Source organism: Misgurnus anguillicaudatus, chromosome 10 (genome assembly GCF_027580225.2).
Source record: "Misgurnus anguillicaudatus chromosome 10, ASM2758022v2, whole genome shotgun sequence".
NCBI classification, from domain to species: domain Eukaryota; kingdom Metazoa; phylum Chordata; class Actinopteri; order Cypriniformes; family Cobitidae; genus Misgurnus; species Misgurnus anguillicaudatus.
Genome location: NC_073346.2, coordinates 11,775,300 through 11,801,884, shown reverse-complemented (window position 1 = coordinate 11,801,884; position 26,585 = coordinate 11,775,300). Strand labels below are relative to the sequence as shown.

The following is a 26,585-nucleotide window of genomic DNA, read 5'->3' as shown; positions in this document are numbered from 1 at the left end:
GTCCCTGTCAAGTCAATCTTTAAAATTGTTTCTTAACACATTATAAATGTTAGAAATACATTGCTGAAACACGTCACAAAGACTATAAACTATGTAATACTGAATTGCAGGGTTAGATTGTTAAACAGTTTTTCACTATTTCTGAGTTCAGGATTATTTAGGTGGGCCTAAAACAGTGGCTCAATAACGCACTTGGGCCACAGCGCATGGCCCCGCCCCTAACACAATCTTGAGCATCCATTCAGGTTGCAGCGGTATTTGAAAGTTGAGAGACGGCAACTTTACCGCATGTGGGCGTGGTTTCGGACACGGCCCTAGCATTGGAGAGCAGAAAATGCTGCACCTTTTTTTCTGAGTTTTAAGATAACTTATTTTATTTACTTGGCATTTTTCCATCATTCGAAATAGGTTGGGTGGTTAATACAATTTTTCTGCAGTGTGATAAACTCAGGAGGACACATTAAATATCTGACTTTGCAGGGACTTTAAACGCCGAATTAGACCTTGACCTGACATTTTCTTTTGCATGTTAACTATGGTATGTAGTTAATTTAATTTTATAAAAATTATATAAAAATAATATTTGTGCGGTATATTTCAAAGCCTTAAACTGATAGTTCACCCAGAAATGAAAATTCTGTCATTATTTACTCACCCTCAAGTTATTCCAAACCTGTATAAATTTCTCTGTTTTTCTGAACAGTATTTTGAAGAATAATAACCAAACAGATCTGGGACACCTTTAACTTCCATTGTATTCTTTTTTTCTTCAATGGGGCTTCTGATTGTTTTGGTTACAAACATTCCTCAGAATATCTTCATTTGTGTTCAGAAGAACGTCTCGGTTACGTATGTAACCCTCGTTCCCTGAAGGAGGGAACGGAGACGTCACGTCGTGACCGACGAATTGGGAACTCGCTTAGAGAGACCAATCTGCTTCGAATACTACTAAAACGCCAATGAACTTGGCATTGAGATATTTGCATAATGCTGGCGCCGCCCCGCCAGGTGCGTATATAAGCCCCAGGTGCAAATATAGAAATCAGCTTCTTTTTCGCTGAGAAAGCCGGAAAGTGTGACCGGCCGATAAACAGCAGGGAGCAGCCCTGTGGCGACGGGACGTGACGTCTCCGTTCCCTCCTTCAGGGAACGAGGGTTACATACGTAACCGAGACGTTCCCTTTCAGTCGGTCACTACGACGTCACGTCGTGACCGACGAATTGGGAATCCCTACCAAAACGCCACTGAGGGCTGACCTCTTCCAGTGTCTGCGTAAAGCCCTCCGGTTCCACTTAAGGATAAGGAGAATTAGGTTTTAAGGCAGAAGGCCGGGCACTAGATGTTCCTTTAACCCCACAGTAGTGCCAGCGACTGGGAAGCGCCCTATCTGAGCGGTATAGGGACGCTGCGGAAGCCACCGCCCCGTTAAGGGCTATTGGTGGGCGAAGTCAACCGTAGTTGAGGTATAAATGACAGCCGTGGCTGTGTAAGCAAAGCAGTGCTCTGCTGAGGGAAACGTGGGCTAGTAGGATTAACCCCACGGAAAATACTCACAAAGGAACCCGGTGGGACGCAATGTGGATGCCCGAGCCAAACACAGGTTCGCGAGGATGCAGCTAGTGAGAGGCTGGCAGCGGATGCTCCGCAACATCAGGCTGCCAAGGCAGCGGAGGAAGGCAAAACTAATTATTACGCGTTTTTGCCTCGATGGCCTTCCATACTGAGCTCAGTTTGGAGCAGCAGTCGGAGGCTGCAAGCCGACCTGCGAGCCTGTTCTCTGTGCTTCCCCTAACGAGGAAAGAACACGAGAGGAGACAGGCTCGACACGAACACTGTAAAATCTAGTGAACGTATTAGGTGTCGCCCAACCAGCAGCTCTGCAGATGTCTGTTAGCGAGGAACCACGAGCGAATGCCACGTAGCCTGGTCTGGGTCTCAGTGAGACAGCAGGACCAAACTGAAGGCACGAAATGTCAACAGAGAATGCATGTAAATTCCTTACTCTCTTCACGGAGACCAATGCTAGCAGGGTCAGAGTTTTCATTGACAAAAACTTCAGACTCGCAGACTGCAAAGGCTCGAACGCGGAACCTGTAGTAGGGCTTCAGCACCATGGACAGGTCTCAGGAGGAAAGAGGGAGGGCGCGAGGGGTTTAGCCTGCGAGCGCCTCTTAAAATCTAATAACCAAATCATGCTGGCCAACTGATCTGCCGTTAATAAGTGAGTGATGAGCAGAATAGCGGCGATATCAACTTTAATGGTGGAGGGTGACAGCCTACCATCTAACCTATGTTGAAGATATATAAAAGCACAATGTTAAGCATTCTCTGGGGTCCTCGCGTTGCGAAGAGCACCAGGTGACGAAAAGGGTTTCATTTAAGCGCGTAAGCCCGTCTTGTGGACGGTGCTCGAACCGCGTCGATGGTGTTAGATACCGCTTGCGATAAATCACCTAAACCTTGCGCGCACTCAACGACCATACATGGAAATCCCACAGGTCGGGGCGCGGGTGCCATAATGTGCCCCTTCCTTGAGAAAGAAAGTCCTTCCTCCGGGGAATTCGCCAGGGAGGGGCTGTCGCGAGGAGCATTAACTCTGAAAACCAATTCCTGGTCGTCCAGTACGGGGCGACTAATAAAAGGCTCTCCTCGTCCTGCCTGACTTTGCACAGTGTCTGTGCGATTAAGCTCACTGGAGTGAATGCGTATTTGCGCGTCCCCCGCGGCCAGCTGTGTGCCAACGCATCCACGCCGAGGCTGCCCTCGGTTAGTGAATAAAACAGGCGACAGTGGGTATCGTCCGGTGACGCAAATAGATATATCTGCGCACGACCGAACTTCTTCCAAATTAGCTGAACCGTCTGGGGGTGGAGTCGCCATTCGCCGGTGCGCGCAGCTCGGGAAAGCGCGTCTGCCGCTGTATTGAGCGTACCCGGGATGTAAATGGCACGAAGGGACCTCAGATGCTTCTGACTCCAAAGGAGGAGATGACGAGCGAGATGCGACAGGTGACGAGAGCGCAAAAACCGCCTTAACGGTAAATAACGCAACAGACGCAATGACGTCGGTGTCGGCTAATACATCCTTCCCTCGCATCTCCATAGCGGAGCGTACAAGTCCGAGATATACAGCGCACCGCTCGCGAAAAACGGTCTAAGGCGAGGGGAGATGGACACATAAAGTACACGTCTACAGGTCTAAGGCTGCAAACCGATCTGAATATTGAAATACGAGCCTCGGCGTATCATCCTAAAGGATCACATTTGTAGAGCCGATGCGTAAATAAATCGGTCGTAACCCACCGCGTATTTTGGGTAATATGAGATAAGGCTGGAAAAACCTTATCATCATTCTCGGTAAGAGGGACCGGCTCGAAATGTCCTTCGCCAGCAGGACATCGACTTTTGCACGCAGTACATGTGCATCGGACGCTTTCACTATAGTGAAACGAATGCCCGTAGAATTTGGGGGAGTGCCGGTAATTGTATTTCGTAACCGAGGCGGACAGTGCGTAAAACTCAACGAGACGGGCTGGGAACTGAAGCGAAGCATCCAGGGACCGTACGAGGAGAATTAACGACACTACCGAAGTACCCGCGGTGGGGCAGCGAAGCGAGACAGGTGAAACTGCCGGTGCGTCTGCTGTGACAGCATAAACATCTACAGTATGTGTGTGTGTGACACTGACCTGAGCCCGCTGAGGGTGACGGTCGTCTGGTCTCCTGCGCGGAGAGCGCAGACTCCGGAAAAACACCCGCTGGCGATAGAGGAGAGGTAGGGTGAGCTGGTGTGCCCGCTCACGGCTCTCTCGATCCTCTGGAGACCTGGAGAGGGAAGAGGAATGCACTCTTATGTGTGGTTAAGTGGGTACCGGCTGGACAGCCGGTGGAACAGATGCAAACCAAGAATTTTCCCCCCGACCCTCTACCGGGGGAAGGAGCGAATCACCGTCTCCTGAAGAGTGATCCTCTGCCAATCCAGGTCGCCCGTTACTGGCCACATAAACTCCCGATTTTCACGGGAAGCGGCTAAGCGGGCGGGGCGAGCTGCTGACGACCGGTTCCCATGCGCTGCCGAAATGGGGTCCGAGGAGGGGAACAGAGGTGGCCGCCGCAGGACGCCGACGGCGAGAGGCAGACTGAGGAGCCGGCGTGGTGGACCAAGGGCAGCTCTCTTTCGCCGGGGCATGACCTAGGAGATCGCCTCAGTCTGCGCAGCGGAGCTGTACGACTCCACGGGCTCGCCGAAGAGGCCGGTCTGTGAGACAGGAGCATTCAAGAAGTTGTTCTCGTCTGCGTCCGTCATGTAAGCCAGACATAGCCAAAGGTGGCGATCTTGAACACTGTGGTGGACATCGCACGACTGAAGGTCGCGGCTTCCCTCGTAAATCTCTAAAGCCTTTGCTTGGTGAACCTGCAGTAGCGTTATTGCGTGCAGGGCTGAAGCCGCGTCTCCGCATGCCTGATGGGCAGCGCCCGTAACCGGACGACTGTCTATACAAACACGGGAGGGAAGGGTTGGGTGGTCCCTCCAGGAACGCAGCTGCATCGCAACCCCCTGCTCCACTGAAGGGATCCCCCCCTTAGCAGCTCCGTTGGTGAGGGAGGTGAGGGGTGAAAGCTGAACGGCCGAGACGGCCGCAAATCACGTCAGCTCTTCGTGCCGTCGGGAAAGGCAGGCACAGGAGGTGAGGACCGTAGAGGCCCGGGCAGCTCCGAAGTACCAATCATGTGGGCGGAACGGTTCGGGCGGAGAGGGGTTAACCCCTCCAACTCTACCGTTTCCGCCGCTCGAGCGGGCACGGCCGCCATCTCCGGGATGACTCCGCCTCGGAGGGAAAAAACGGACACCCCTCTGATGCTGCAGAAGTGACGGGACCAGAAAGAGGTCCAATGGATTCGGCAGAAATCGCAGAACACGACTCTGCAGTCTCCACCGGAACCTCAACCGGCTGAGGATGAAAGGCCGGTAGGTGAAGGACGCATCCTCCGTCCTACTCAGCGTAGTGATGCGAAGAGCGTCCTGCGAGCGCTTGACAGCCGCACCATGGCGGCGTTCAGCACTGCAAAGGCGCGGACGTCGTTCCCATAGAAACGACAGTCGGCTCCGCAATCCAAGAGAGTTATGCTCTCACAGAGAGAACAAAAGCTCTCCACGAGCGCAGCCTCGGAGTGCTCGATGCGCAAGCACAAAGACAGCGCTCGTGACCGTCACTGGAATTCCTGTACTTCTCGCACCCAAGATCGCACGGAGGAAAAGCTATCCTGAAAAGGACGCTGATCTCCGAATATACGAGAGAGTGGCTGTCTTTAAAAAGACACAGAGCTCTCACGTATCACTCTTTAGGGAAATCACTCTTTTGGTGCTCAGCTGATGATGCGCACAGGGAGAGGCAACGCACACACTAAACTCAAAACAAAAAATATGCAGAGCAGTGGAATACTGCGAGCGTCAGCTGTGTCAGTACTGCTTGTCAATCAACTTCAGCAACCGTTCCCAGAAGAGCAGAAAGTAGCTTCTCAGTAGCAGATACTGCCGGCTTTCGAAGCGATAAAAAGCTGATTTCTATATTTGCACCTGGGGCTTATATACGCACCTGGCGGGGCGGCGCCAGCATTATGCAAATATCTCAATGCCAAGTTCATTGGCGTTTTAGTAGTATTCGAAGCAGATTGGTCTCTCTAAGCGAGTTCCCAATTCGTCGGTCACGACGTGACGTCGTAGTGACCGACTGAAAGGGAACAAAGAAACAGATTTGCTATAGATCTGCTTAGTCTGTTTATGATTTTAAATCAAAGTTACAGTCTTATCTTTTTAGTCTTGCATTTTCTTAATTTTGGTGATGTCTCTTATATTATTGTTTTGATTTCTATTGAATTATTTTATTTTATTTTTTATTTTATTTTATTTTATTTTATTTTATTTTATTTTATTTTATTTTATTTTATTTTATTTTATTTTATTTTATTTTATTTTATTTTATTTTATTTTATTTTTTGCTCTGTACAGCACAGTGGTCAACTTTTGTTGTATTTATTTGTGCTTTATAAATAAATGAAATGAAATGAATGATACAGGTTTGTAACAACCTGAGGGTGAATAAATGATGACAGAATATACATTTTTGGGTGAACTTTCCCTTTAAGTCTGTTTAGTTGGCTATAGATGAACCCTAAAAAACAAAAGGAGATGAAACATTTGTAGATTGTGATTATTGTCATGATAGTTCTCCTCAATTCTGGTCTTGCTATTTTATTAGATTTATAAGAAAGGAAGTTATTGCAGAATAATTGTGTGGTACTTAACTCATGTTGTGAGATCATATAAATGCTAACAAACCGTTTTACACAGTATTTTACACAGATTTTTATGGGTCTATTATGTTTAACTGTGGCATTGCGCTGCTTCTCTATAAAGTGTTATAATGTAACCCAAGACGTGTGTGAAAGATGGCTGGATCCATACGGCTCTATAGATTTACTACAGTACATATCATAAATTGTAAAGCTGGTAATAACTGCAATCTTACTCATGCTTCAGGGTTCAGTAGCGAATGATATGCACAGCCAGGACATTTAGTGACATGCTTTATTCAGTTACAGTATGCTATGCTGTACTTCATAAAGATCCCTACAGCTCTGAGCACATCCCAGAGGCATGTTTCTGTGGCACAGCGGGCGAGAGGAATACAGCGCTAGGGTCATTTTTGGGTCATCTCTTTGTAAACAGTAATGGAAACATGAGGGTTCCAATTCACAAAGTTTTGTTTCCCTTTTACTGAATAATTCATTTCAAAACAACTGGGACCATTTGATGGAACATTCACTGTATGCTAAAATTTATTTTATCCCATTCAGACACAAGAGCATCAATAAGGTCAGGCAATGATGGGATGGGGTATTATAGTCTGAGTTCACAATCATCCCATAAGTGTTTAACGGTGTTCAGGTCAGACCTTTGTGAAGACAAAATCGTCAAAATCGTTCACACCGCAGTAAACCATTCATTTATTGATCTTGCTTTGTGCACAAAGGCAATAGACCTTTTCACACATATAGTCTTTACTTGTAAATTTCAGTTCACAGATCATGTGTGAACAAAAACTTTCTGGTAAATCAGTGCTGCCAATTTACCAGTAAGAGAGGTTGTAATTGTAAGATTACCAGTAATTAACTGGTAAGCGCTACAGTATTTGTGAATGGAGAACAAGGATTATCGGTAAATATATCAGTTTTGCCAGAAAACATCTTGATGATCCCCAAGACTTTTGGGAGAATACTTGAGAACAATTTTGTACTTTTTGGAAGGTGTGTGTCCCATTACGTCTGGCGTAAAAGTAACACAACATTTCAGAAAAAGAACATCATACCAACAGTAAAATATGATGGTGGCAGTGTGATGGTCTGGGGCTGTTTTGTTGCTTCAGAACATGGAAGACTTGCTGTGATAAATGGAACCAGAAATTCTGCTATCTACCAAAAAATCCTGAAGGACAATGTTTGGAATCCGTTTGTGACCTCAAGCTGAAGCGATCTTGGGTTCTGCAGCAGGACAATGATCCAAAACACATCAGAAAGTTCACCTCTGAATGGCTGAAAACAAACTAGTGGCCATGTCAAAGTCCTGTTCTTAATCCTATTGAGAAGGGCATGACCTTAAAAAGGCGGTTCATGCTCAAAAAAAAAAAACCTTCAATGTGACTGAATTACTACAATTCTGCAAAGAGTAGTCTGTAACAGACTCGTTGAAAGTTAATTGCAAACGCTTGATATTGCAGTTGTTGCTGCTAAGGGTGGTCCAACCAGTTATTAGGTTTAGGGGGCAAACACTTTTCAACACAGGGCAATGTGTGTTTGGATTTTGTTTTCTCTTTATACTAAAAACCTTCATTTAAAAACTGCATATTGTGTTTACATGTGTTATCTTTGGTTAATATTTAAATTTGTTTAATGATCTGAAACATTAAAGTGTGACAAATATGCAAAAAAATCAGGAAGGGGGCCAACACTTTTTCATATCACTGCATTTGCGTCATTGTGTGTGTGAACAGCACATTTTTGTATTTACTAGTAAATTAATTCTGGTAAATTCATGGTAATTTACTAAAGTTACTGTGTAAAAGAGGGTAATGTCATGTTGGAAAGGGGAGGATCATATTCAAACTGCATAACTTTGGCCCCATCTACATACTTTTGGCTATGACGTATACAGTATATGAACATATTGCTACTTCCCAACCTCACTTATTAAAATCCTGCAAGTTTTGTGGGTATTTAAATTAAACATCATACGTTGCTCCACAGATACAGTAGCTCAAATTAGATCTAAAAGTCAGCCAAACTTAAGAAGGAATTGATTTAAAGAAGTATTATCTAGCAGTGGTGCACATTGTTATGCAGAATAATTTTAGAGACTTTGAACACACCAGGTAGTAAAAATGAATGTGCCCTTCAGAACATTGATTCATCTGTTAACAATTAACCCACATCACCTTTTTGCACTCAGCCTAGCAAGTCCACATGTCCACCATAGCTTTGGGTGTCCTTACCTTGGACAAGTCATCTTTTCTTCAAAGGGAACTATATTTTAGACTATAAATATGAGAGAAATAAGTTTGAAAAGCAGGTGGAAAAAGCTTTTGAATAACATTCACTGATTGAATTGACCGTATGCTACGTACTGTATCATAAATCGTAATAACTTTTCAGGTTTTTTGCAACAATGTTTAAAGCAACACTATGTAGTTTCCATGTAAAAATGACTTACAGCTCCCCCATGTGGTTGAAAAGCGCAACAGTGCCTGGTATCAGACACTCTTCTGCAGGTAGGGGGAGGGGCGGGGCTGTGTTTCCTACTCTCCACCGCCACTTTCAGAGTGTGCTTGTAGCAGCTAGGAGGCTGCTCAGGTTGCAGCAACAGTACAATTTGTCCAGTTAAAAGTTGTTCTATCACTGAAATAATTTAGAGACATTATTTAAAGGTAAAAAAACGACATAGTGTTGCTTTAAATCCAAAGAAAATTCACAATTTTAAACAGCGTGATGTCCCTCCTTTGTCCCCTGTCTACGTTTTACTGCTGTAGAAATCATAGGTTTGTTTGACTTCATGCAGCACTGTACAGACTGTACCATATATGACATCACCGTATCGTAAGAGTAATTTGAATGCAAAATACTTTTATGTAGTGTCTAGCACACTGCTCTGTTGGCTTAAGTTATAATATAATGCTTATCAAACTTTATCACATCATACATGAGTTTGACTTGTGAGTCCTAGTTGGATTTCCATCCTCAGTGAAGACCACAATTTCCATCATCACACGCTCCTACACTAAAAAAATGGTGCTAAATAGTACTAAAAGCTGGTAATCATAGGGGAACCATTTTTAGCGCTACATAGCACCTCTGTAGAACCATAAGTGGTGCTAATGCATCTGAAAGCTTTCCAATTATGGATCTTTTAGGATAGGAAAATATTTGACCGAGATACAATCTGGAATCTGAGGGTGCAAAAAGTTTCCTTCTTTAAAATTAAGTCCTTAGCAACACATATAACTAATGATAAATACATTTTTGTATATATTTATGGTAGGAAACTTTAAAAACTATCTTCATGGAACCCAATCTTTAGTTAATATCTTAATGATTTTTGGCATAAATATCTCAATAGTTTTGACCCATATAATGTATAGTTGGCTATTGCTATAAGACCATGCGACTTATGACTGGTTTGGTAGTGAAGGGTCACATATAGTCTTTGTCAAAGATTGTGTATTCGATTAGGGACCTCGAAAAAGTGCAGAATCTAAAATATTTCTTCTGTATTTTACATAATTACTTTCTGTGCAGTCCACTTTTGGATGTTGTCAGGGAGATCAATTAAAATGTATAATTATACACATTGGGGAACCCTGCAGGTTTGAAGTCGATTCAAAGTAATTTATCAAGGCAATCAGGGTTGCCAACATCATTTATGTCACCTACTGTACATGACTATGGTTGTGTGTGTGTGATGATAAATAGCATTTTGATCTTCTTGAATGGTTAGGAACTGGAGAAGGAACGCACAGACCTGCTCGAGGATGTGGCGGCCAATGAACGAAAGATGAAGGAGCTGGAGGATAATCTGCTCTTCAGGCTGACCAGCACACAGGGATCCCTGGTGGATGACGAGAGCCTCATCATAGTGCTGGGAAACACCAAACGCACTGCCGAGGAGGTCGCTCAGAAACTCCAAATCGCCGCAGAAACTGAGATCCAGATCAATGCGGCACGTGAAGAATACAGGCCTGGTGAGATCTTTTCTTTGGTGGGCTTTGGCCCATCAGGCCTGGTTCAGGCTGGTTTAGTGCTAGTCCACCAGTATGTATAGTACACCTGGTTTAACATAAGTTAACAGAAGTTCTTGTATAAAGTTAAACAATCTATATAAATTACTAATTTTTGTCTTTCGTGACTTTTTTTGTATATAGTTGCGACGAGAGGCAGCATCTTGTACTTCCTGATAACAGAGATGAGCATGGTGAATGTGATGTATCAGACCTCACTCCGCCAGTTCCTGGGCTTGTTTGACCTGTCCTTGGCCAAGTAATATACAATTTCACATTTCATAGCTCATTTACATAAAAATGCCAGGAGGCATAACCGTTTATTGAGTATCAAATTTAGGATTTTGATGGCATGCATAATTTGTGGTGCAGTGAATACTCTACGCTTTTAGAGGAGCTCATTATGTCAATAACTCCAATGTAACTTAAAGTCTTTTCTCATGCTAAAGGTCCACAAAGAGTCCGATTACAAGCAAGCGGATCGCCAACATCATCGAGCACATGACCTTCGAGGTGCACAAGTACGCAGCCAGAGGGCTGTACGAGGAACACAAGTTCTTATTCACCCTGCTGCTCACGCTTAAGATCGACATGCAGAGCAACAGAGTCAAACATGAGGAGTTCCTGACCCTCATTAAAGGTCAGAAACCAGACAGTCTTCCTCACGTCAGTCTGCATCAAACTCATTCTCACTTTCTCTCTCGCCCTGTAAGAGTCTTTTCTCCTTCATCTCCTCTGAGAGTTTGTCTGCCAATATTCAAAAAAACAGTATTTGATGCAGTAATGAGCTAAAGGGTGGAAAGTGTTGGGGGTATATTTTAGATTTTTTTATTTAATGGTAGGACGAGATTGATGAAGCAACAAAATTCAGTTAAAGGTTTGTTTGTGTACACATGCATAATGATCGTCATGATAATTGTGTAGATTTTACAGTCCTTCCAGAAAAACATGGCTTTTTTGTGATTGTTGCGGGCATAAATCCTTGATCTTGCGGCACATTTTCTTAAAAATGTGATGCAATATGCGGGATATTATGCAATTTTATGTGATGAAATTGCGGGAACTTGCAAACATTGCGGGAACTTGCAAAAACTGTTTGTAGCTTTTGCAGCTTTTCAATCATATTCACGTCACATAATTACATCACTTCATAACATTCCCATGGCAACAGGGGACATGGCTGCGCTTGTCTGAAGTAAATGCAAAATTTTTTAACTTTCTGCTAAGATACATGTGATATTTGCTACGAAAATGCTGGGATTATGAAATCATACAAGCCCCGCATATTTTGCGCACAGAAATGTGCAATTTATGCGGCGTAAGTGCGGTGTATTTTAAAAATATGCATAAATATGCAAACTTTGGCTGATTATGCATTGAATTATGTGATCGCATAACCACATTTTTCTGGAGGGACTGATTTTAAGGCAGCCCCAAAGTTTTTCCCCTGAACTTTCAAAAATTAATCTTTATTGTGACTGGAGCATTGATATGTTTTAGGTCTAAATACTAAATAACTTCATTCCCTCCCAATTATGAAAAACAATTCATTGCATTCAGCATAAGCATACTTATCTTAAAACAGTATTTTATTGGTGTTTTAGTCAGCGTATATTTACACTTAAGTTATTTGAAAATATTATTTATGTGATCACTTTGAGCAAAAATATTTTAATATTTATTTTTTGTTTTAAAAACATACACTATCAGAAAAAAGATAAAAAATTGTCTCAAGCTGTTACTAGGGCAGTACCCTTTAAAAGTCATTGTCCACTGAAATTATTCTCATTTTTTTAAATAAAGTTCAAAATGAGAATTTATTTTCACAGCTTTTTTGCTTATATTTAGGTAATATTTTTGAGCTAATATGAGCTCTTTGGAACCGGTAGCTGCAAAAGTTTACTTTTTAACAGGATACTGCCCCAGTGACAGCCAGGGACCATTTTTTACCATGTTTTTCTGACTGTGTATAATTGTAGGCCCTACTTAATTTTGGTGATAAACTCTAAACTAAAATTTGTTACGCTCCATTTCACATAACTTTAAAATCAACTTTAGACCTTTTCAAACATTTTTCTGTGCAGAGAAAGAAACAGGTGTTGTTTTAATTAAGAATTGTTAATTTAATAAATGTTAAAAATAGCTTAAAATGAAAATAAAAAAGTATCTTTAACACCATATGGTACTCTAACACAAAACAATAACACTGTATTAAATTAAACATTACAGTTCTCTATTCATCCTATCAGTTTATCCTTTATTAATGGGATTCAGACTGAGGTCTGTTGAAGCAGCAGGTTGAAGCAGGACTGAGCAAGAGGGTCAGGCGTCTCTATCTTTTAGTGCATTAATAAATGAAACACAGAGGTGTTCTCATATCCTGTGACTTCAGCTGACAGTACGAATTATATTTCATAAAGGTGATGCAGTAGAAGTGACATGTATATATGAGAGAATATGTGAACCTGGAACACAAAACCAGTCATAAGTAGCATGGGTATATGTAGCATTAACCAACAATACACTGTATGGGTCAAAATTATGGATTTTTATGCAAAAAATCATTAGGATAGTAAAGGGACACTCCACTTTTTTGAAAATAGGCTCATTTTTCAGCTCCCCTAGAGTTAAACATTTAAATTTTTCCGTTTTGGAATCCATTCAGCTGATCTCCAGGTCTGGCGTTAACACTTTTAGCATAGCTTAGCACAATCCATCGAATCTGATTAAACCATTAGCATCGCGCTCAAAAATGACCAAAGAGTTTGGATATTTTTCCTATTTAAAACTTGACTCTTCTGTAGTTACATTGTGTACTAAAACCGACAGAAAATTAAAAGTTGCGAAATATGGCTAGGAACTATACTCTCAATCTGGCGTAATAATCAAGGACTTTGCTGCTGTAACATGGCTGCAGCAGGCGCAATGATATTACGCGGCGCCCGAAAATACTCCCCTTGTTAAATTTCAATAGCAGGGGACTATTTTTGGGCACTGTGTTTTGGCACTTCCAAAACGGTAGAAATCAAATGACTTTTTTCATGTTTAAGTGCTATAATTGGTTCCTTCTGAAAATCTGAAAAAGATCATCGCAGTAACTTAGTTTTGGTAAACCATTCTCAGCAAGCATGTGGAAAAATAGGTCATTGAAATCCGGCTCCCCTTGTGATGTCAGAAGGGGATCTTATTATAATAATACCACCCCTTAATCCAACCATGGCACTGACATTTAGTGCAGAGATCAGCTCATTTGCATTTTAAAGGACACAACCACATTTTTGCTCACACCTACAAATTGGCAATTTTAACATGCTATAATAAATTATCTAAATGATATTTAGACCTTCAACTTCACATATCTATTCTGTGGATACCAAAGATTAATTTGATGTCTTAAAAAATATTGTGAAATGTCCCTTTTAACTCTAGGGGAGCTGGAAAATGAGCCTATTTTCAAAAAAAGTGGAGTTTCCCTTTAAGTAAAGATCATGTTTCATTAAGTTATTTTGTCAATTTCCTCCCTGATCAGCATCAGTCATCCTGCAAACAGACAACCACATAGCACTTGCCCCTCCCACAAGAAGCGGATTTTGCCTCAAGCGCGTCAAATGCTTGCTTTTTCCGCGCGTCTTCTTCGCTCTTGATGCGCGAATGCATTCAAACTGTTCAAGCGGCAAACTAGGCGCGGTAGACGCGGTTGGTGTAAACGCAACATTAGAGTTTTCAGTTGTCTTAGTATCAGCTCATTAAGATGTCTTTGCTAGAAGTTCTCAAAATTAAGATAAATGAGATAAAGAGCTAAAAATCATTATGAAAGAAAGAGCTCAGAAAATCAGTTTCACGTTGAAATCTTTAACTTTGGCACATCTCTAGAGAAGACACTTGTAAGATTACAGGGTTCTTAGGAGAAAATCATTGCAGACTGAAAGTAAAAGTCTCCATTTGGTGCCTATTCAATGTCACAGATTGCTAAAAGAAAACATTTGTGATGTGAAACAGATTTGTCACATTTTCTTTGCTATGTTTCAAAGTCGTCCCTGCAATGCAGTCAAGAAGCAGTTAATACTTTCAGTGACAGAATTTCAGATTGACCTACATTACGATCATGACTGCTGGTACATTGCCATTTCAATCCAAAGGTACAGTATAATAGGAAAGAAACAGACTGAGAATTTGCCATTGGATTTCTTTGCAAATCTGTTTTTCTAGGTAATGTGCTTCCAAAAACTCACGTTTAATGGTATTTTGCAATTTGTGTCCTGTACGTGTTGTTCACGGGGCGTCCTTCACGAGACCGCGTGGACCGATGAACTACTATGACATTATAATGCTGGTTCATGTGCTTTGGCTTCGTAAAAGCATCAGACCTGAAATTTAATCACGGAAAGATCAGGTAGCCCTGCGGTCAGACAAGTGGCCTATTACCCAGAAGGTCGATTTGATTCTCAGTGCAGGAACCACACGTCAGTTAAACCCATTCTGCTCTCTAATGCACTCCAGTGAGAGACACTTTCTCCCTCTGCGCTCTCCTGTAGCTTTTCATTTGGTTTTGCTAAGAAAGCTTTTCATGGTGACATATTTCATTTGCGAAATTTGCAACAACAAAAATAATAAAACTTTAAGGAAATATAACAAGAGTAAAACCAAGATATCCCCAAATCCTTTACATTCTGTTGCATAATTGATCATTTTGATCTCGTAATAAGAATTGCATCTGATCTGTCATCTTGATTATCTTCAGGTGGAGCCTCTCTGGACCTAAAGGCCTGCCCACCCAAACCTGCAAAGTGGATCCTGGATATAACCTGGCTCAATCTGGTCGAACTGAGAAAGCTGTGGCAGTTCTCTGATATTCTGGATCAGGTGTGTGCTTAGATATTTACATACATGATGTCTTAAAGTGACGGGTGCATCCACACATGGGTGAGATATAGTGACACACGCTGTATCCGTCACTTTGAGCTCTCGTCCCTCATTAAATCCTTCTCACTGATCCCGCTCAGCAGTAAACATGTCAATATTTGATTCATCTGGTCGACACACACACACCGGCACAAATACATTGGCGGATGATTGGCAGGCCGCGGCTGCCCCGGGGAACTTCATGCTCAACGCAGTGTGAAATGAGCTCGCTTTGGCAAACTTTAAATCAATTACTTGTGGCTGAAAGAAAGTGGATTAAATGTCTTTTTGTTTAATTAAGTATTTCTGGAGCACCACAATGACAGGAGCACTGCAGATCCACAAACAAGATTTCATTACATGATATGTGTCACAACACAGAAAAAGCCAAGTCATTTTAGGTTTACTTTATTTATGAATGAGTTTAGTTTATGCAGAAGCATTTGGGATTTTTTCGATTTATTCATTTGGTTTGCATTTAACAGGGTTCCCACGGGACCTTGAAATCCTTGAAAGTTTGTGAATCTGGTGGAAAAATGCAAGGCCCTGGGAAGTGCAGGATAATATAATAAAAAAATTTAAGCAGACGTGCTAAACTGTTCGCTTTAAATGCTTATATCTTCTGTATGCGAATGTTGATTCATACCAAAATGCTTTTTTGCATAGTTGTGTTTGACAAATGAAAACTTGTCTGGTTACGTATGTAAGTGTTGTTCCCTGAGAAGGGAACGAGACGCTGCGTCTCCCCTGCCATACTTCCTGCATCCCTGTAATGCCGTCTTTGGCAATATTTCAGTTAGCAATATACTTCCTGGCTCCCATGTCACCCTGCCTTTGTCGTTAAGCCTCACCATTGGTTGAATTTGATATACACATTCAGACGCACTTACCCTTGGAGGCGTCCCCAAAGTGTCACCGCAGTAACGCAGCGTGAGTTGAGTGAGTTGGGAACTGTAACAATGTATCTTTAAACAACACTAAAATAACATTTCCAAAAAAGTTTAACTCGTTCATCCACTCGAAACAGGGCGAATGGCACTTTCACATTTGCTTTGCAGCCCTCTGTTGGCCAAAACCGCACTAAAGAAGTTTCCAACCGTCGGGTCGCGGTCCTGTAGTTCTAGTGAAAACTACAAAAACTTGCTTTACGGCAGACCTACAATCCAATCAGAGCCAGCTATGCTGCAAGCAGGCTAAATTATTTACGACAGTGGTAATGGACAATTCCGCTTCCAACCTGTAGGGGGAGCAAAGAGCAAAAACTCTTTATTGTTGCTTTAAAGGTTACCTTGCTCTCACTTGAAATGTGTCCCCACATTTAGTCTTTGAATTTGAGCGTATTGGACCTAGAAAGTCCTTGAAAGGTCCTTGAATTTGAAGTTAACTAAGGTGTGGGAACACGGTTTTACTAAAAAAAAAACAGACAAAAGATGCTATGATTACGAAGTAATTTATACGCCGAGTGATAATGGAGTGCTAACATAGAGTATTTTCATTTCGATTTTATCTTACAATTTATTTCTAATAAAAACATAACTGGTCAGCATTTTGTTTTTTTTGCAATATTTTTATAATCTTTTGCATTCACCAAAAAAATATATAACACAGGTACAGTTCACTCAATCTTTTAATAATATGAGGTCATGAAAACAGCACGCTCCTGTAAATTATATAATGTATAATGCAGAAAATATAAACTACCAAAGCAAACACCAGATTCCCTTACTTTTGTGTGGACGTGTGTGTGTGTGTGTGTGTTAACAGATTGGTCGTCATGAGAAACAGTGGAAGATCTGGTTTGATCGAGAGGCACCAGAAGAAGAGCCAATCCCAAACGCATATGATCAGGCTCTGGACTGCTTCAGACGGCTGCTCCTCATTCGATCTTGGTGTCCAGACAGAACCATCGCTCAGGTACATCACATACAGTATGATGTCATGAAGTTGTTTATTGACAACAATTGCACATCATATTCTTACACTACATATGAGAAAGCTGGTTGGTTGATTCTCACGAAATCAAGTGTCCTGCATCAGAATATAAAAAAATTGAAACCAATTATTTTGCACATATAAGATTAACTTACTATAACCATTATTTTTAGAGGATTTAAAACATATTTCATATAAAATTATTAAAAAATTTTAGATTATCATTATAAAAATGATAATTACCGTAACATGATATTACATAAAATATATTCATTTACAAACTCATGTTTCGGTAATGAGAACTAAAAAGTGGTCTAGGTACTATGACAAACAAAATTTCAATTTATATTTGGAGAGAAAAAATAAGAACTGCTTACCTGGTAGCCATCTTGAGTGTCACAGTCAATTATGTCCCTTCCAACAATTTTGGAATTTGAGGGCTTAAACAATGATTGAAAATTGTTGCGGAGGATGAGAAAATTTTTCTTGGACACATTTATATTCCACATGTTTCTTTACTGTCAATGTTTATAGTATAACATGCACTAAAGCTTTTTTAAATGTTTTCATTATAAATATTTCCATGTCAAAGAACCCAAATCCAGTCATGGACACGTTGCGTTAATTAAAAATTTCCCCTTAAATGTGAAAAAACAACAAAATTGGTTTGTATGATAGTACATGAAGTGATGTTGTAACTGTATGCTTCTTATTTTGATACTCTTACTTTGCATTTACTTTTTTATCAAAATGTTTCATGACACCTCATAAGTCTAATTTCGCGAGAATCAACCGGTTGGCTAAATCAACCGAAACCTGAGAAACACATGAAACCCTGGAATTCAAAACCATTGATAAGGGTCAATTTTTTTATTAAGATTTATACATCATGTAAACATCTGAATAAATAATGTTGTGTAAGCAACACATATTACTAATAATAAATATATTTTGATATTTATGATAAGACATTTACAAAATATCTTCATGGAACATGATCTTTACTTTATATCCATAAAAAAACAATAACTTTGACCCATACAATGTATTTTTGCCATTTGACATTTTGTGGTCCAGGGTCACATACTATGTTCCATACAGTACCAGAATCAAGAGGAAAGTAAGAGATGATTTGTAAATGATTTGTTTTATAGATATATAGATATTTTATAGATTCTCCTCCCAGCCTTTTTGACATTGTGTGAATTGGTATTAGAAATCTATCAAGAGGTGTCTCAATGAGTCGATGGGAAACATTGGGAATGTTGTATGGACAAATCTACAAACCTGTAAATATCTGACAGAATGTTGTTTGACAAGAAAACAAGTTTTAAGTGAGCTTAAAGGAACATATCAGTATATAAATGGACACAGCAGGTCAGAAATAATGATTGCATTATATAAACACACAGACATCGTGAGACGTCTGAATAATTAATATGAGTAAAAGTACATTTAATGTGTCAAAAGGAAGTATTTGCTTATGGAAGGGTTTAAAAATGTGCCATGCGTGTCTGTAATGGGACTGCATTATCTTGGAGGATTTTGATGGTTGGCACATATTGGAGAAAAAGCTAGCTGTGGGTTAAATCTTGAAATAAAAGGAGGATAAGCCTGTGAGTGTTTTAAGAAGATCAGTAAAGAAGAAAATCATTGTTCTAGTTAGGTGCAAGAAAACATTGGTGTTATAAATCAGAGCCTTAAAGAAACAGTATGTAGGATTGTGGCCAAAACTGGTACTGCAATCACACAACTGGTGGCCAATACACAACATGACAACATAAACATCAGTTGAGGGCTGCAACTCCACTTTTTAAATGACAATATCCTGGCCAGACCACTGTTGTGAGTGACATAAGTATTTTAAATGAAAATTATTTCTTAAAGGAATAGTCTACTCATTTTCAATATCAAAACATGTTATTACCTTAACTAAGAATTGTTGATACATCCCTCTATCATCTGTGTGCGTGCACGTGAGCGCGCTGCGACGCTTCGATAGCATTTAGCTTAGCCCCATTCATTCAATTGTACCATTTAGAGATAAAGTTAGAAGTGACCAAACACATCAACGTTTTTCCTATTTAAGACGTGTAGTTATACGAGCAAGTTTGGTGGTACAAAATAAAACATAGCGCTTTTCTAAGCGGATTTAAAAGAGGAACTATATTTTATGGCGTAATAGCACTTTTGGGAGTACTTCGACTCGGCGCAGTAACACTCTCCCTCTCCCATTATGAGAGTGAGAAGGGGAGCGGACTTTTCAGGCGAGTCGAAGTACTCCCAAAAGTGCTATTACGCCATAAAATATAGTTCCTCTTTTAAATCCGCTTAGAAAAGCGCTACGTTTTATTTTGTACCACCAAACTTGCTCGTATAACTACTCGTCTTAAATAGGAAAAACGTTGATGTGTTTGGTCACTTCTAACTTTATCTCTAAATGGTACCATTGAATGAATGGGGCTAAGCTAAATGCTATCGAAGCATCGCAGCGCGCTCCAGCGCTTACGTGCACGTACACAGATGATAGAGGGATGTATCAACAATTCTTAGTTAAGGTAATAACATATTTTAATATTGAAAATGAGTAGACTATTCCTTTAATGTCTAGTGACATATCAGGGACATTTTATGATTAATTGATATAAATTTCTTATATACTGTTCCTTTAACCTTCAATGAATGGCCTGCAAGAATGGATTAGAGATCTTTTGAGTGTAGTAACAGAATGAATTTATATAGCAGCATAGCTGTATCTCTTAAATTTGCTCAGGTAAAACGAGTGCACGCAAACCCAGGATATTAAATGTTAATGTCAACCAGTTCGTTTAAATACATGTACTGTAAAAGGTGACATTTTCAAATGACAAATTTTCACAAAATCAAAACACATTCCTTTCAAAAACGGTAAAATGTTTTTTCCATTACTGTATTACAAAAACGTTTAATGCAAAAATAATGCAAATACTGTAGTCTTTTTTTTTGGTGCTCAAAATGTATTATGCAAAATGATTTTATCTAAAATATGATTTCTTGTGAGATTACCCTGATTTTTCAACGTGTGGTTCTGACTAAGCTGAACAGATGTTTCTGTTATATTTTGATTACAGCCCATGACTCTATCACGCTCTGTTTATGAGTGAAAAATATCTTGACCATCTGGATTTCATCACCTTGTATGGCATCAAAGTAATTTCATGTTTTTCGTTGTGTAATTAAAAGGCACGAAAGTACATTACGAACTCAATGGGGGAGAGGTATGCAGAGGGGGTCATACTGGACCTAGAGAAGACCTGGGAGGAATCAGACCCCCGCACCCCTCTCATCTGCTTCCTGTCCATGGGTTCTGACCCAACAGACTCGATTATCGCTCTTGGCAAGCGGCAAAGAATAGAGACCCGTTATGTGTCAATGGGACAGGGGCAAGAAGTTCATGCACGCAAGCTTCTGCAACAATCTATGGCTTATGTATGTTCATTTATCTATTACCATACATTTGCAATATAATATTGAAACTAAATTTGGCTTATACAACAAAGCTTTAAGACATTTCCTCAAGCCAAATCTCTTTTTGTTTTTAAACATCTCCTCTGTGTTATCTCAGGGTGGCTGGGCTTTACTTCAAAACTGTCATTTGGGTCTTGATTTCATGGATGAGCTCATGGACACCATCACAGAGACAGACAGCGTTCACAGCACCTTCAGATTGTGGATGACCACTGAGGTCCACAGACAGTTTCCTATCACGCTCCTGCAGATGTCAATCAAATTCACCAATGAGCCTCCACAGGGACTGAAAGCCGGACTTAAGAGGACTTATGGAGGTGAGCTTAATCTCTGCTGATATTTAGTCTTTGTTCGGCTGTCGGTTTTCCACTTTGTGTCAAGCCCAGGCCGTCTTAGGACGTTTTTGTGGATTTTGCCTGTTTCTAGTGAAAGATTACTGATAGATCTGAGACAATAATGAAACCTTTGACATTATGTATCTAAGCTGGTAGATTATTTTTACATGGCCTCATTCTTTCAAGTTGAAGAAACCGATAACGCTTGATCGTATCTTGCAGGTATCAGTCAGGACCTTTTGGATGTGAGTAACATTGTCCAGTGGAAGCCAATGTTGTATGGCGTTGCGTTCCTTCATTCTACTGTCCAGGAGAGAAGAAAGTATGGACCTTTGGGCTGGAACATCCCATATGAGTTTAACCAGGCAGATTTTAATGCAACCATACAGTTTGTCCAGAATCACCTGGATGATATGGATATCAAGAAGGTGAGAGAAACATTTGTGGTACTGGCATTGTAACAACTACCTTTTGGTGTATTGGGATGATTTACTACTGCTTGTAAAATTGCTAGAATTGTAATATTTTATTTGTGTTGAGATTTAAAGGTCCTTCTCTTACACTGTAAAACAGTAATACAGATTAACTTATTCCCCACCAGCCTTTTTTTAAAAGTTGGCTGCCAGCATTTTTTGTGATTTTCACCAAAGTTTCACAAAATGCCTTCCAGGAAAATTTTCTTCTAATATATAAACATACAATTATATATCAAATGAAAGAACAGACCCTCTGCTTTCAAATAAACAAACAAACAAAATGGGATTTTTTTTTTTTTTTGCATTTTTGTGAAGAAATTTACTATACAGCAAAAAACACATTTCATTTTGAATTTTGAAAATTTCATTTAATGTCTTTTTAGGCCTGTATTATTCTGCCTTGGAAGTGCTTGATTTGTGCTGTCAATTTTGTCAAGGGTCTATGCAAAAAGTTTCCACGTACAGACAGCACCTGGTATATTAATTTGAATAATTTTTTTTTTTTTTGCAGGGTGTGTCTTGGAACACGGTGCGCTACATGATCGGTGAAATCCAGTATGGAGGTCGAGTGACAGATGACTATGACAAACGCCTCTTGAACACGTTTGCGAAGGTGTGGTTCAACGAAAACATGTTTAGCCCTGATTTCCACTTCTACAAGGGCTACAGTATTCCCAGATGCACTAGCGTGGATCAGTACCTTCAATACATTCAGGTGAGATATGAGGAGCAAAGTTTGAGCTCGATTTGATTTTGACAAGTGGGTGATGTCCCCAGGGGAACATATTGTGTTGACCCAAGAACAACATTTTTGTATATAAAACCTAACCTAAACCCCAAACCATAACTGAACCCTAAAAGTTAAAACAATGTTCTATAAGCAGCTAATCTTAAATTTAAAACGAACTGTAAACCTATTTCTGAAATCTGATTGGTTGAAATGTTGTCCCAGGGTCAACATAATGTTGCCCTGAGGACATCAACCACTTAACAAAATCAGGAAAGCCCAACAGCTCGACTGCTGTTTCAGATGGGTCTCTTTAAAGTTAGTGCTCTATATACTTTACAGGTTTTGGCCCACATGATGGAGGTGAGAGATTGATGTGAGTCAATGTGTTGTCTGCAGGTCCGTTGTAGAGTTGAATCACACACTTGCCTCAAAATCAGCCAACACTGAGCCAAAAACATGAACAAACTGCAGTGTAAACTTGAACCAAAATGTCAATGCAGCCATAATAATAAAAACGCCCCTGAATATCTCTCAAATCAAATAAGGCCACTTGAATATGCGGGTGATTCTCACGAAACCATTGAAACACCACGGCACTAATGATTTTAGCTTTAAAATGTGTAATATAGTAACATTAAAAAGCATCAGAATTAACACAATACTGTGTTCTACCTTGCACAATGTGTGATTTCAACATAAGAAGTTATAATTGTAAATTTTATCTCATTTTCTGCTGAAATTCTCATTACCGCAATGTGTCCGGCTGTGTTTGAACATGCGTTATGTTGTAATTTAATCAAATTAACACAAAAATATTAAGAAAAAAAATAAATGGATGTTTTGCTAGACTACTTTAGATGACAGAAAAAATATTTACTGAATATTCATGTATAATAATAATGAAGAAACATTAGGAAATTTATGTGTCCATGACTGATGTTCTCATCCTCCGCAACACTTTTTGAGAACAGTTTAAGCACACATACAGAATTTTAATAAAGTTTGATTTTGAGTGACCAAGCACATGGACCAGTTACTTCAAGATGGCTACCAGGTAAGATCATTTTTTTACAGTTAATTTGAAATATTGTCTTGTCAGAATGCTTACACGACATTTTGATTATCATTACCGCCACAGATGCTTATTAAATGTTAATTTAAGTAATAGAAGCATAATACTTTGATTTTAAATGCATGTGCAGAATCTCCAAATTATGTTCTTTCAGGTTTGTCATGTCATTTTGAAAATATGTCAGTGTTGATGTTTTCTGACTGTTGCGTTAATGAGATTTTTTTTAGGACTAATTTTTTAAATTATGTTACAAAAAGTGTTAAATGATAAGTAAAAGTTTTTAAATTAATGTTCCCATTTACTCCAGACTTTGTTTTTCAATGTCTGGTGGGAAAAAAAGTAAATTTAAGCAATTTTTACATTTTCATGCTTGACATTTTTAAAACCAAGTTTTCGTGAGAATCACCCATGCATAATTCATTGGGTTCTTTACCATTAAAGTAACCAGGCTGTATAAATACAGTCCTTGAAAATTCTGTAAATATATTTACACAGTCACTGTACCTACATTTAGTTTCAGTGCAAGTCCATTTCCTCTCATTCAAACTCTAAGCTGTGCTATGGCCAAACAGATATCAGATGACAGATATCAGAAATAGTTGCTTGCTGGTACAACACATAAGCACTACAACTGCACTAAAATGCACACCAACCCCTCTTCGATTTTTAGGTGATCATTGTATTTGAAAGAGTTTTACAGTATGTTTGTTAAAAACAAACTAAAGCATATTACAACCAATTGCTTTACCAGTGGGCTGAGTCATCCTTCTTTAAGTGATGCTCAACTATTTTACAAACGTTGTTCTTTAACAATTTGAATAAACATTACAGAACACAATTAATATTCATGACCCAAGCGGCACCTGGCACCATGTGTGCATGCTGACAGAAACAAAACTACCCAAATAGACTACCTAATAGATGTCAAGCCCAGGCCATCTTAGGAGGTTTTTGTAGATTCTGCCTATATCAGATATGACAGATTGCACAATTACTGATGGATCTAAGATCATTTGCATAAACGGAAAGATAATTTTTTATAAAATTGCTAAAGTAAAATTAGGAAAATGCTGACTGACATTTTTTCGATACCGTATTTTCTGGACTACAAGTCACACTTTTTTCATAGCTTGGTGGGTCCTGGAACTTCTAGTCAGGTGCGACTTATACGTCAAAATTAATTAATATGAACCATGAGAAACCATTTCCGCTCTATGCTGGTCCTGTATTTATGTAATTCAATGAATTCAGTGATGCAGAATGACTTCGGGACCTTTTTGAACTTGATTTGGCTTATCATGTTAATTTAGCCTATTCAGCCTCCCAGGTATGTTCTTGTATGCTATTGTGTATCGTGTAAATAACTGTTTATGTTACTTTAACATGTACGGACACCTATTCAGCCTGCTATTCTGTGTGCCATTGTTTAGATGAATAACTTTTCAGATTAAATATCTGTTTTTCGTCTTGGATTTTGTGAAATCATTTTCTAAATAAATGCGACGTATAGTCCAGTGCGACTTATATATGTTTTTTTTCTTCAAAACGCATTTTTGACTGATTCGACTTATACTCCGGAGCGACTTATAGTCCAGAAAATAAGGTAATACGTTTTTGGGCCCTATTGTAAGCACATGGCCTAGAGCCCACGATGCAAGTGCTTTTAGGGCATGTCTGAATCCACTTTTGCTAGTTTAATGACAGGAAAAATGGTCAGTGCACCCGGCGCATGGTTTAAAAGGGTTGTACCTACTCTCCTAATAAGTAATGGGTGTGTTTTGGGTGTAACGTGCAATAAACCAATCAGAGTCTCATCTCCCATGGACAAACTGATCTACAGAGTGCGTTTCGTCACTACGTTGTCTCAGATGATGACATGTTTGTCCTGTGGCAGCTACCGTAGCTTCTCTTTGCATTTCGAAATTGAGGTTGATTGCAATTCGCAATCTCACTGCTAGATGCTGCTAAAAAACCCACACTGGACCTTTAAAGAGCAACTATCCTCCGATTCATGATTTTACATTTTTGGTGTATAAGTGTGAATTAGTACATTAATGATATGCAAAAGGTTCAAACCCCAGTTTCAAGTAAATGATGATGCGAGTTATTGTTTCTAACGTGAATTTCTTTTCTTGGACTACAACAAACACACGGATTGTAGGCAACAATTTATTTCCTGGGATTGGTGATGTAGACAAGACCGACATTATCATAATTCCTCACGCTTTGATTCACAGCCTGTAAGTTAACTCCTGTCAGCATTGCATTGTAAGCGAATCTTTAAAACATGGTAAGGAGCGTCACATTTCCGGCTGATGTCAATGGTATTCAGGCCAATCACAACGTACAGATTAGCTGGCCAATCAGGGACACAAGAGCTTTTAAGATTGATGAGTTTTGTACAAAATCAGTATATCTGGAGGGAAATAATTTGTTTTTGAACCATAAACCATGCAAACACATTGTATTTTACCAAATACACAAAATAACGTTTTTTTTTTCTGTCATGGAGTAATAAGTAAAATCAGCAGGGTTGTAATTGGTAAAAAAAAGTATGGATAATTATAGTATTTGTACAAGAACAATTTACAAATATGCAAATGGGGTAAAAGTGTATATAAGCAGGTCCTGACAGACTCTGTGTACATTTTTCACATGGTAAAATTTATTAAATTGAGCTGATAGTTGTTTGTTACAGAAAACATAATACATTTATCTAAAAAATGTAGAAATTATGTAATTAATAAACATATACGGTAAAGAAGTTTGAATGACAGGCATTACAACTGTGCAGTAATCTTCAATGTTTTACTGCATGCTGAGATTCATTGTGGTCCTTCCTTTAAGTGTATCTATGGCAACAGGGCATTAAAAGCTGCTATGATTTATAATATGCATTTATAGATATAGTACCTGAGAGACTTATTATGTCGTCCGGTATAATAGTGTACTTCCTGAGTTAATCCTTAAAGAGTTGTGTAGAAATTCAATAGCAGCACCTTTGGCTTAGAACTCATTCACCGTTCTTGTGCTTTTCTTTTTTTACTTTAAATAAAGCCGATTTATCTGCCAAAAGAGTACAGTTCAATCAAAGCCCCATATATACACACAACACTAGACCAGCGCATAATAGGCTTCCAATGCCGAGAGGAACACAAGCAGCCTCTCGCCGGACTTATTCTTCAGCACATTAAAAGCAGTGAGTCACATACAGCGGCCGTGTCCTCGTGAGAGATATAATACAGCCGGAGGCGCATGCAAGGCTGAGCTTTATTCGGTCTGAGCTGATTGTGATGGATGTTT

The 26,585-nt window shown here is 39.8% G+C and overlaps 1 protein-coding gene across 3 annotated transcripts in view; it reads left to right on the top strand.

Moving 5' to 3' along the window:
• dnah5 (dynein, axonemal, heavy chain 5) overlaps nt 1-26,585 on the top strand; it is a 149,806-nt gene that overhangs the window by 108,068 nt on the left and 15,153 nt on the right. For all 3 annotated transcript variants that reach the window (XM_073871872.1, XM_073871870.1, XM_073871871.1), the window contains 9 exons: nt 10,049-10,292; nt 10,473-10,587; nt 10,778-10,968; nt 15,070-15,191; nt 16,995-17,144; nt 20,385-20,630; nt 20,767-20,986; nt 21,227-21,432; nt 21,992-22,195. In XM_073871872.1, coding sequence (XP_073727973.1) covers nt 10,049-10,292; nt 10,473-10,587; nt 10,778-10,968; nt 15,070-15,191; nt 16,995-17,144; nt 20,385-20,630; nt 20,767-20,986; nt 21,227-21,432; nt 21,992-22,195 — 1,698 coding nt within the window. The remainder of the gene's footprint in view (nt 1-10,048; nt 10,293-10,472; nt 10,588-10,777; nt 10,969-15,069; nt 15,192-16,994; nt 17,145-20,384; nt 20,631-20,766; nt 20,987-21,226; nt 21,433-21,991; nt 22,196-26,585) is intronic.